The 12,917-nt window shown below is 36.6% G+C and overlaps 1 protein-coding gene across 1 annotated transcript in view; it reads left to right on the forward strand.

The window, feature by feature from the left end:
- NGLY1 (N-glycanase 1) overlaps positions 1-12,467 on the forward strand; it is a 49,990-nt gene extending 37,523 nt beyond the window's left edge. The window contains exons 7-12 of the mRNA XM_074195684.1: positions 417-562; positions 892-1,002; positions 4,277-4,441; positions 6,419-6,604; positions 11,104-11,281; positions 11,679-12,467. Coding sequence (XP_074051785.1) covers positions 417-562; positions 892-1,002; positions 4,277-4,441; positions 6,419-6,604; positions 11,104-11,281; positions 11,679-11,854 — 962 coding nt within the window. The 3' untranslated portion in view covers positions 11,855-12,467. The remainder of the gene's footprint in view (positions 1-416; positions 563-891; positions 1,003-4,276; positions 4,442-6,418; positions 6,605-11,103; positions 11,282-11,678) is intronic.
- The last annotated feature ends 450 nt before the right edge of the window (positions 12,468-12,917 follow it).

Consider the following 12,917-nt stretch of genomic DNA (forward strand, 5'->3'; position numbering starts at 1 on the left):
ACTGGAAATAGTTCAAGACTGTCTTGCTTACTTGTACTTGTATCTCTAACACTTAGTACAGGGTCTGACAAATAGTAAGCACTTACTAAATATTTTATCTGTCCAATCAGCTACCTGCCTACCTATCTGTGTGCTGCATAGTGATTTTTTTATCCATCTTAAATTTGACTATATGGTTAATGTTATTTCAAAGAATATAGGCCTAGTTTCAAAGATTCCAGTGAAATAGGGAAAAAATTAAGAAAAAATTAACACATTTCATACAAAATCCTAGTCTCATATGTGTAATAGACATCTATTACATTATCCATAGCATATAGAGAGAGACATATAGCTATACATACATGTCTATATAATGAAGAAAAATAAACTTTTTTAAATGGCTACAGATTTTGTCTCCTCTTTTGTCTGTGCAGACCACGTTTGGACAGAAGTATATTCTCCATCTCAGCAGCGATGGCTACACTGTGATGCCTGTGAAAATGTTTGTGATAAACCCCTCCTTTATGAAGTCGGATGGGGGAAGAAGCTCTCTTATATCATAGCTTTCTCCAAGGATGAAGTAGGGAAAATAATTTTTTTTCTATTTAAGACATAATAATAATAATAATAATAATAATAATAATAATAATAATATTTTAATTACTTCACAAAATTAAGCCATTTACTAAATCAACTTTCTAAATGAAATAGAATTTTTTTGCCAAGTTCTCAAAATTTGTTTGATTTCTAATCACTTAGAAATTGGCAGATTATCATTTGAAAATTAATATCTTTTCATTATTTTTCAGCAGTTAAAGAGAATAGTCTTGAAAAGCTTGCTAAATATGCTTACTGAAAACTCTGCTATACTGATGGTAATAAGCATGAAAAATGTCTGTTTTATTTGAGGTTGTTGATGTCACTTGGAGATATTCCTGTAAACATGAAGAAGTGGTCTCTCGGAGAACTCAGATCAAAGAAGAATTACTTAGAGAAACAATCAATGCCCTAAATAAGCAGGTATGTGATTTCCTACTATTTTTATTAAGAAGAAGACATTTCTTCATTAAGAACCAAGAAGTCATTTTTTTTAACCCATGGCTTTAAAGAAGGATCGCTTTGCAAAAAAATGTATATTTTTCTGTTTGTATTTTTAACTTTTCCACATGGTGGAAAATAGGATAATTTTAAACCTAACATTTTGTATTTTAAATTTCTTTACTTCATCCCTTGTAGTAAAAAGAATAGAATTCACATTTCTTCATTGAAGTATTACTCCTATACCTCATTGGAGGAATGGGGGCTCCTCAAAGGCTGTGAGGAGCTTCTCCCTTGAGCCAGAAGAGGGTCCATGGCTATGTGATCACCCCGTCTAAGTGTAGAAGGTTCATCATAGAGCTGGCCACAGGCCCTTTTTAACCAAAGCAGCTCTTAAAGGGCAGTGATTGATATCAGGAGAGAAAAGAACCATGGTAACAAAATCACACTCACATCTGTAGATTGGGTCTTGTTTGATGTGAACTATTACGAAGTTCAGCCAATCTGAGGACGTGAGAGTACATAAATGTTATCACTCTGTTGGGGGGAAGATGCAGTGAATTTGCATGTCTTGTGTTTATTTTGAGCTATTGCAATTCCGCTTTGCTCTAGAGCACATAGAGCTTAATGGGAGCATGCTGTGGTGGGTGGTCTTGTGCTAGCATCTCCCATGTCACTCATTGATTCCAGAATTCGTCAGAGAGACCTTGAGAGTGTCCTCGGGTCACTTATTCTGACCTCTGTGTGGTCTTTTAGGCATACATACCTTCTCTGGCCAGGTGATGATCTTCAGAATCTAAAAATTCAAACGGAAGCCGTTCAGTCTCCTAGCCTTGTACTGGCAGACTGGCCAGGTGTTCACCAGTGAGTTCGACCCACCAGCTCTTTAGATTTTCAGGTCGGTAGGCTCCTTTGGATTTTTTAAACAAAGTTAGAAAAAGAAGCAGAGATGGAGAGATGCTGAATATTGATTATTGTATCTGTGGCATTTCAGTCTTCATCTCATGAGATCGAGGAGTAACTGAGGTAGAGAAAGTGACTCTGGGATAAGAGGAGCAGTGGGATAGAGGAGCAGTGTAGCACTGTGACGCAGAGGAGTAGTGCATGAGGTAGAGAAGTGACTCTGAGGTCGAGGAGCAGCGCTGTGAGGTAAGGTCAGTGAGGAGTGACACTTGCAGGGAGCCTTAGGGCCTTGGTAAGGCAGAGGTGCTAGCTCAGAGGGGCTCCAGGAGCCTGCTCTGTTACAGGCTGTATTTTCTCATTAGCATTTGTTTGGTGGGATTCACTGCTGCTGACATTCATCAACGAAGGACTGTCATTGACTGGTCATGGCACTCTGAAGCTGGTATGATTTTGCGAGGAGTAAATTATTGCTTGGGCTCAATGCCTCACTCTAAGCTTGTTGGCCGAGAGCTTCCCAGAGGTCGCAGGCATCCGTGGCTGGCTGGGCACCACACCACCTCGACGGCTTCCCCCCAGACCTGCACTTGAAGACGCTGCAGAAACGCCTTCTTACTGGCACTTCTGCTTCCTCCCTGAAAATGAGGGGAGAGAGAACTGTGACCCTGCTTGCCAGGGCTTAGGAGGCCAGGCTCAGGCAGAGTCTGGGGGGTTCAGAGAAGGAAGAGAGGAGCATGGCAGCAGGCAGGTCCAGTGGACCAGGGGTGGTGTGATGAGGTGCTATGTGGGTGCAGCCTCAGAGACATTTCTCCAGTCTGTCAGTGCCCTTATGGCAGACATTGCAGTTTCAGGTGTCTGTGGCTAAGACCCTTCCCACCCACTGTAAGGCAAAGCTAATATAGTATAGCCAGACCATGGTTGAAGGCATCTCTGATGCCTCAAGAGGACTGAGGAGGCTCCGGCAGGAAAGGAAGACCATGGCTGGCCCACAAACCCACGCCTGCCTCTGCTGCTGGCTGAGCCCAGAGAAGCCCGCCTCTAGTAAAGTTGGGGCCCACTTGAAGATCCTCGAGGTACAGCATCTGGTAGCAATCTTCAAAAACTAAAGTGAATCGTCAGTAACACTGAATTCTCTGTGAGAATTCTCTATCATCTTTTACCTTATTTAAGATGAATGAGTTCATCTTATTTCAGGCATTGTTTCCAGTTTGTCTGAACATCACGCAACAATCTCATGGGGTTTTATCCAGAGCCTTAATTGAACTGCTTTGGGGGTGGGGTGGGGGGGAAGGGAACAAATTGTTCCTCTGGATTGGTCAGAAATTCTGAAAAGTCATTTAATGTGCCCTCACAATCTTTCATACAACCTGAGAAAGGAAAATTTAATGCAGTTTCCTTTTTCCCCAAAAGAAGACACTCTAAAATTGGGGCATGGGGGGGGGGGCTAGGGATAGGGTGGTTAGAGCCAGCTTATCTTCTGTTTAAATCTTAACTTTTTTACTTTATAAAATTTCTAATGCATTTTTGTAACCAAATAGATGAGCCATGTTTTGCAGTGTGTTTTAGAACAAATTTGCAATATATCCTTCAGGAGTCCTAGCACCAGAAGCAAGAAACTGATGTGTCTTAGAAGGGAGCATTTAGAAATTAGGCAAACGGTGTCACTCATGTTTTATTTATAGAGTATAGAAATGACTTCAGTGTGTGTTCAAAAATAGATTTGCAAAAGAAAACCAGCAAGCTAGGATTTGAGTAAAGTACTGTATTAAAATGTCAGAACAATATTTGGTTGAAAAAGTCAGGTTCAAGATGCTTTTTTTTGAATGAATATCAGCAAATGATTGATGCAGTTGATTTAAATAAACAGAATAGAATGTAAGATTATCTCAGGGTTAGACTTGTTATAGTTTGAAATTGTTGAGCTGTGTTTTGGTCCAGCTTCCTTATGTTGCAGATGAGGAAAATGAGAGATTAAGTGGCTCCTATGGTGTTGAGAATCATTTTAACCAAGTTCTAGGGCATTTGATTTTGCTGTCTTTTTAAAAAAAAATCTTGAAATTGAAGTAAATGTTTCTTGTCATTTTTTTCCCTTGTCTTTTCCAGCTTCTTAATCCTAAAGTTATTTCAGATTTAAAAAAAAAAATTATCAGTGAACCAAAACTCTTAAAGCTTCCCGAGTTGCAGAGGAAATACAGACTTGGACTAGTTGAGAGAATTTCCTCTTCTAGAAGTTTCTTTGACTCTTGAAATTTTAGCTTCTTTCCCATCCCTAATCTTAATTAGATTCTGGGTTCAAATAGACCAGGACCTGAAAGAATTTGCAATTTGGGGGGGTTGCTTTTTTTTTTAATCACAGAGGCAGCTCTTGTTATCAGAGACCCGAAAAAAGGAACTCCTGCACAGGATAATTGTGGAGCTGGTGGAATTCATCTCTCCCAAAACTCCTAAGCCTGGGGAGCTTGGTGGCCGGATCTCAGGTTCTGTGGCTTGGCGAGTAGCCCGAGGAGAATTGGGTTCTGAGGTATTTAATTCTTTTATGGGGAAGAGCTTCTCTTTTTTCCATCCCCACCTTGCTTGAGCCAACCCTAGGGAGCACATCCACACCTTGGAATAATGGCTTGAACATTTTCCCCTGTCAATTTGCATGAGAAAATAATGGTTAAAAGAATATAAAAATTAGGAGAGAATTAACAGTTAATTGCTTTGGAAGAGGAATAAAGAGAAATAATAGTTGGAACAGTTATATACTACAGAAATAAGAGAATTCTTAAAAATAGGAGTTTAAACTATTGCATCTTTAGTTAAAAAAATTTCTGATATCATTATTATAATATGTTTATTTGTGTCTATCCTTTGTTCAAATTCAGGCTGTTTAAGTTATCATTATGGGAACTCATAAGTTGTAGTTAGTTGGGAAGATAAAAAGAAATAGAATTCTATGTTTCCCTTCCTTCTGAATTGTTTTTCTTTGAACAACTGATTTTATAGTCATTCATACATATCAAAAACTATGTATGCAGCTGAGAAACAGGAAAGAAACATTGTATTGGTAAATATTCCATTTAAACCCATCATGTACTTCATTAGAGTCCACAAATATAAATCCCATCATAGTCTACTTTAGAGAGGAAGGAAACACTCAGTTAATAAAGTAATGTATTGATAACATAACAATTGACCTTAATAAAAGATATTTTGTAATGGGATTGTAATATCCTTAACTTTTACTTTTTTATAAATTTTATGAAAATTTTGAGATTGTTGATGACAATGATTCTCTCCTAATGATTTCAAACCTGTCACTTAGGTTGGAAATTATTTTTAATGGTGAAATTGTTGATATATCATTGAAATTATTTTTAAGCTATTCATTGGTAAATATTCCAGATACTAAGTAATTTACTTTGCAAATAATTTATTTAGCCCAATAAATATTGTAGTTTAAATCATATCAAATATTTGAGCAATTGCTATATTCAAGGTACCTTGTTGTATTTTGCAAAAGATAGGAAAATATGTATAAAAAAGATATGACCTTTGACCTTATGGAGCTTGTTATCTAGTTTATAGAAATAATGGGGAGGGGGAGAAATAACGGGGGGGAGTAGAGAGTGGTAGGTCTACCAAAAATGTGGAAAGATACACTTTTAAAAATTATAATAGTTTTTCCCCCCATCAATGTCAATCTTTCCCCCTAATTTTTCAAAATTTGTTATAACATTCTCTAAAACTCACTGAAGGGAGTGGGTCATTCTAATTAGATTTTGCACAGGGTTTTTCCTATAATAAAGGTGAATCCCATTTTCAATTCAGTCTTAGAATTACAGGACAAAATTCAATCAATAATTCAAATCATTAATTGTTCTACAAATTATATGAATAGACCTACTTTAATGCACAGCTGTGTTCTGTTAAATGAATGGAAATTATTTAGTTGTCCATATTTTTCTTATAATGACAGATGTTCTTATTCTTTTAATCATAATATAATAGTTGATTAAAATAGGTTAAATATCTACTATTATTAGTTTTTATTTTCACCAGAAGTCAAGAGAAGAAAGGAAGCCATGTGATCAACATGAGAAATGGGGAAACCTTGGTCATATATAATAGGAGTTACTAAAATTTCCAGAAAAATCAATATTTTAATTGTTTTAATGTGTAGAATAAAAGCATAGTTCTCATTCCAAACTGCTCTATTCATTGGGATGGGATGGGAGGGGAATTGGAATTGGAATTGTGATTTCATTACCATAGGAAACTCCTGGGTGAAGAAACTCCCTCGTAGTCAATGTTTAATGTAAACTTAACTAAAGCTATGTAAGATTTAATAGCTTAAAACTATGCTACAACTTTTGGAACACCCTATGTTGCTCTATGGTTACAATATTTGTAATAATGTCATTTGTCATTTAGAGGCCTTATTATGTGCATGTCCAGACCTCTCTATCCATTGCTAATATATTTGGGGAAAATAATTCTGCTTTCTTTTGTTAAGAGAAAAGAAAATGTGTTCATACCTTCTGAAGATGAGAAAATGGCTAAACTCTTCCATCTCACTTATAATCCAGTGGATGATTGTTATGTTCGAATTTCAAGCAGTAATGAAAAAATTTCTGGATGGGAAAATGGTGTTTGGAAAATGGAATCTATATTCAGAAAAGTTGAGACAGACTGGAAAATGGTAATTGTATGATAGCTTGACTTGTCTTGAGGACTCCCCTTGGTGTTCTCCATTAATTGTCTGCTTTTGAGTCAATATTCTGGTCCATCTGTGACCTCATTGTTGAAGGAATTCTCTCTGTTTTTCATTGTCTGTCCTATCTCCTATTAACCCTGATTACCTCTCCCAAAATAGGTAACTGGAGTCCCAGGTGGGCAGCCCTTGGGCTGTGCCTCTTGACTCCTGCTTTCCAAGCTCACCTTTTCCAAGTGGTCTCCCTGTCCTTCCTCAGTGCTTGTTATTGTGGGTCTCTGTTCCTGCCCCCCCCCCCCTTCATCTCTCCATTGTCACCAGTTACTCTTACAGAGTTTCTTATGCAGGGACCTGCCATGGTCTTGGCATAAAGCATGGGGTGGTAGGTGAAAATCTCAGCAAAGCAGAATTCATCAGCTGAAAATTCTTTGCCAGCACTTTACCAGTTCAATCCTCAGATGAATTGGAAAGACAAAACAAAAAAAGTTTGTTGAGTCTTTACCTTGCTTATCAAATGGAATCATCCCTGAAATTCTGTAGGAGCTTGATACTCACCTGCATTAGTTTTTAAACATCCAGATGGTCCAGAAAGAGCACCTTCTGCTAGCAGTCTGCCACGTCTCTGTCCTTGGTGGTCATAAAGACTGCCTGGCTTCTTCGCCCAACCTTGGATTGTTAGCCCCCTGCCCAGGAAGCCTTTCCTGCCTTTCCCCAACCCCCCCACCTCATGCTTGTATTCCCTTTACCACAGTTACTTTACACTTGATTAATTTTTGTATTTATGTGTATACATTTTGTTTCCCCACTAATAAAAGTGAAGCTCTGTGGAAGGAGAGACTTCCACTTCTGTTTTTCTGTCTCCCAGCAGCTAATACATGGCCTGGCCCATCATATGGCTTACTAAATGCTTGCTAATTGATTTGACTCTGGTTTAGAGTATTATATAGTAAGTTTCAATGGAGTACGTCTGGGCAGCTGAGGTAGAGCACAGCTTTCCTTCCTAAACTTACTGAAAAACAACCGTAACAGTTTCAGAGCAGAATTTGGCAAAACTCGGCTGCCCAGGAACCCCAGCAGCCAACAGAGCCATGCAGCCTGTGGCAGTCAGAAAAGTGTGGTGCCCCCCAGCCAAACCACAGATGTGGGAAGAGGCTGAGCTGCTTACTGCATCCAGCCAGAGCGGCAAGAGGCCATTATCAAAATAGACTGGGACTGCAATCTGAAAAGTCTCTTGCTTCTTAGGATGGCATGCAAATTAATCTGCACCAAGGAAAATAATGAAATTAATTGGTTCCTCCAATGAACCTGACTTTTTGCATCTTGGTAGGCAGTTTGCTGTGAGCATTTGTTTCACTTGATTTTGCATTGTTTACAAGATTTTGATACCTTCTTTAATTAGTCATCATGAAACCACACTAGTCTTAGATTGTCAGTGAGCTTTAAATCAGATGAGTGCTCTGATCATTGACACATTCTAATCTCCATCTCTTGAATAAATTTCTTAACCTTTCATGATGAAATGGTCCAAAGACATGTTTCCATATAGACATTCTTATAATTCTAGAATTTTACTTCTAAATTCTATCAGTATATTTATCAGAGTTCATTATTTCATCAGTGGGGATGATTTCTATGCCAACTGTAAGTAAAACAAATTCCCAAAAGAGTCTGATGTTCTCATGTATTACTTTTCTACTTCTGTCAATAATTTGGGTATAACCTCAAATGAAAAAAGTGAGTGACATCAGTAAAAATTATCTTTTTCCAATCTTTCGTACTCCAGATCTCAAGTTGTTTTGCATATGAAAAATGGTTCTCTTTATAGCAATGAGTTGCATCAATAAAAATTAACTTTTTCTATTCTTTCATGCTCCAGTCCTCATATTGTCTTGCATATGAAAAATAGTTTTTCTTTATAGCAATGATTATCAGCTGTATTTTTTTCTTTTTTAAGCTGATATTCTTTCTATTCTTCCAAATAACCACTCCAGTTACTAGGTGCATCTGAAGGTCTTTGATTGTTCTTTGAAGATTAACTAGACTATTTTTTGGTCCTTTTTTTTTTCTGTTTTTGATTGCATTTTCTTTGGTCCTTTGATTATAACCATGTTTTTATTGTGTCTTAAATAGCTTAAATTGTTTCACTTCTCTAAATCAACAGATCCTGCAGTATCTCTGATTCAAATTCCACAGAATTTGAAACACAAAAAACAGCAATGAAATGTGTGTCTGACAGGAAACTCACCAGTCAACTAACAGAACCCCTTATGAGTTTTTCTCATATGGAAATGTTTATTGATTACAAGCTAACTTAAGATGGGGAAACCTGTTCACTCTCCCAGCTAAGGTCTAATTTTTAGCCTTTTGTCAGTGGATATATAAACTCATGACCACTGCTGTCAGAAAATGAAATCCTCTCTAAATTGTTTCATTCCCAACTATTGCATACCACCTATATTACTCTCTTCAGCTGTTTATTTCTTTCCGTAAACTGTTGGATTGGTAGTTTGTCCTGCCAAAGGGCAGCATGTGATTAAATTAGCTTAACATAGCTTAAGTGAGATGGCAATTTATTTTGTTTGCTTCTCAATTCTTCAGAATGGTTGGGCTATTTAGTAGTCTGCTGGATTGAAATTCTACTGTTCTTTCATTTAGCTCTTATTTCAAGATTTTACTAGCTAAGTGAAAGGACAAGTCTTATGGTTGAGTTGCCTCAAGAAATGTTTGAACCCTGAGCCCCTAGAACTTCAGTTTGAGGAAAAATCCAATGAAATAAGGAATATCAAGTGTTACTATTGCCCTAAATGTGAGCAGAGCACTTTTTTGTTAGCTATGCAAACTTCAATTTGGCCATAAAAATGGTAGGACAATTAGCAGCAGTTTTATCCCATATAACTTGTTGTGATGTCCTCAGGAAAATATTTACTATAATTATATGAAATCTGAATTAATATTAAAAACCTAGAAATTAAATGTGTTGAAATACTCAATATTTCAAGAATGTGGACAGTTAGCTAATAGAATCTAAAAATTTAGTTTACCCATAACTTTTCAGAATCACATTTATTAGTATACTTAAATACAATTAACATTAAGGTTTCTCCCATACTAAAGGTATAACATAGAACACTTTTTTTAAAGTTTTTCCAAGGCAATAGGGTTAAGTGGCTTGCCCAATGCCACACAGCTAGGTCATTATTAAGTGTCTGAGGCCATATTTCAACTCAGATACTCCTGACTCCAGGGTTGGTGCTCTATCCACTGAGCCACCTAGCCACCCCCAAAACTTTTTTTTAAATTTAAATCAGATGCTACCTTATTCATAGGTCCTCTCACACTGACTTTCTCTGCTCTCAGGGGTTAAATGATCGTTTCTGGGCAGATAACTCAGAGCCTTCCCTTCTGCAGTGCCAACTGCCTGTTGGACATTTCAGACCAGATCTTCTGAATATATCTCAAACTATGAAAACCTGAATTCCCTTCTCCCCACCAAAACCTGCCCCTCTGACCAAGCCTGGTTATTTCTGACAAAGGCACCATCATTCTTTTAGTCCACAGGTTTGGCTTAGGCCCCAACTCATCATTTTCACTTTTCACATTTCCAGTTAATTTCCAGATCTTGCTGTTTCTTCCTCATTTTTTATTTCTCTCTTCCAACCCTTTCCTTCTACTGACCATAACAGTCACCTTGATTCAAACCCTTGTTGCCTTTTTACTTGACCTTCTCTCACTCTTCTGATCCATCCTCCACTCTGTTGTCAGGATTATTTTCCTTAAGCACAGAGCTAAAACCATGTCACTCCATCAATTCCAATGGCTCTCAGTAATGTCTAGGAGAAACTATAAATTGTTTAGTTTTTTCTAGGCTAATTATACATTACAGCCTCTCTCAAATGCTATAATCTATACAAATGACCCTTTTTTGTTATTCATGGAACACTTCTTCCTCTCCCCGACATTTTTTTATTGGAGGCCCCCCTCTTACTGGGATGGAATCTCTCCTCATCCCCATTTCATAGATGCCTTCCCCTTCCAAAACATGCATTTCAAACATCACTTTCTCAGTGAATTCTTTCCTGTGCTCTCCTTAACCATATTTTATTTACTTTGTATTCTGCTTGTATTTACTCTATTTAAAATTATGAATGTATTTGTTCAGTGATTAAAAATCCTACAGGTTCTGAGTTCAGATAAAAGGAATTCAGATTAGTTTCTATTTCTTTTAATAAGGAAAAGAAAGAAATTACCATAGAATGTAAACTCCTTGAGAGGATGGATTGTCTCATTGTTTATATTTTGTAATAGCAGTGTCTGGGAAATAACAAATATCTAATAAATGCTTGCTGAATGATTAAAGTAATAAATTTTAAAGTATGAAAAAAACTAGACTTCCCCAAGCCATTTAGCTGTCTGACGATCACATTGCAAGTAAATCCTGTAGCTTTGTTGACATCTTTCTCTGATTTCTTCATCTTCATACCTTCTAGGTTTACTTGGCTCGAAAAGAAGGATCATCATCAGGCTACATTTCTTGGAAGTTTGAGTTTGGGTCGGTTGGGCTTAAAGTCGATACCATTTCCATTAGAACAAGCAGTCAAACCTTTACAAATGGAAAGATAGAATGGAAGCTACATTCAGATTCAGCACATGTCCAACTGGCTGGAGGTAAGCATTGTTCCAAGAGGCTTAATCTTGAAATGTGTTTGCCATTTAAATGAGAGTGTAAACATATTTAACTGGATGCTAAACATTATCAGGCCCAGTGTAATTTAATAAATTATAGTAAGACAAAGAAAGATATTTTGTGGTTTTCGAATTCAAGTACAAGCAGAAAAGTCCTTTGAGGTAACTATGTTGTCATATGGAGTTGACTTTTTTGTCCATCTTAAAATAATTCATATTTGTTTGGGTAGGTTTTCTTTTCTGGTAGGTAGGAGGTTGTGGTTAACAGAAGACAAGTACTAAAATACCCATTCTAAAACTGCCTCTTCATGCTGTGGACTTAAATTTAAATTCCTGAGGACAGAGTTTTAATTATTTTTTATTTCTTTCCTCTCAACAGATAAAAGCCTTCATTCCTATCGTGATTTTTCTGATGCCACAGAAGTTATTTTGGAAGCAAAACTAAGTGGAGGGGATGGTGATGTTGCCTGGCAACAAACCCAGCTGTTTAGACAAAGCTTAAATGACCGTGGAGAAAATTGTTTGGAGATAATTATAAAATTCAGTGACCTTTAAGAACTTGAACATTACAGAAATACTGGCAATCATCAAGGACTTATCATGGTCTGAAGTCTTCTGTTGATTCTATGAATGTTGGCAATTTACCACTGTTCTCCCTGCTGACAGCATTTTTATTTTTATTTTTTTGCTGGCCATCAATCATATCACTCTTGTCAAAATAATAAATCTTTATACCATGGATCATAGTGAAATCCTAGAATTTTTAAAGCTACCTCTCTTTAATATGCTAATTAATGTTTGTTAATGATCAGAATAAGACCTTACTACGTGGGTATCATTTTATGTTAAAATTGCTTATATCGTAGCAAAAGCCAAATATGATGCTCTATTAATGCTTCATTTGTAGTTATGGTAAAATATGAAGTTGTTGTTCTTAGTAATTTGGTGTTTTCTAGCCTCCTAACACTGCCTTGCATATTGCTGGTGCTTTGTGTTTCTTAAATGGATTAACCTTGAATTTCTTGGTAGATAGACAGTGGAATTGAAATTCTTTATGATTTTTAAATTTTTTTTAATCTTTAAAATGAACAATTGAGAAGTTATGATGCATGATAAAGTTTCTATTGTAAATATGTAGGCATTTTAAAATAAAATAAATTATTTTGCATTATGCCTTTTAGTGGTCGTTGAGGACAAAATTTCATAAGGCATTATGCTTGAAAAGAAATGTAATAACTGTTTTAAAAGAATATCTTTCAAAATTTCTTCTTTAGGGTGGCTAGGTAATGCAGTGGATAGAACACTGGCTCTGGAGTCAGGAGTACCTGAGTTCAAATCCGGCCTCGAACACTTAATAATTATCTAGCTGTGTGGCCTTGGGCAAGCCACTTAACCCCATTGCTTTGCAAAAAACCTAAAAAAAAATTTTTCTTCTTTAGCAAGTGAATTCAAAAATCTTGCTAGAGATTCCCTAATTTGTAAATACTCACCTAAGAAAAAAAGTCACTTTTGACCTAAATTTTTATCCCTCTCTCTGGTTAATATCATTCTGGATATTTAGGATTCTCTATCTATTTCATGTTGCATATAAAAGCTGTATATAAAGCATTTTAATGTT

Source organism: Macrotis lagotis, chromosome 7 (assembly GCF_037893015.1).
Source record: "Macrotis lagotis isolate mMagLag1 chromosome 7, bilby.v1.9.chrom.fasta, whole genome shotgun sequence".
Classification (NCBI taxonomy): Eukaryota; Metazoa; Chordata; class Mammalia; order Peramelemorphia; family Peramelidae; genus Macrotis; species Macrotis lagotis.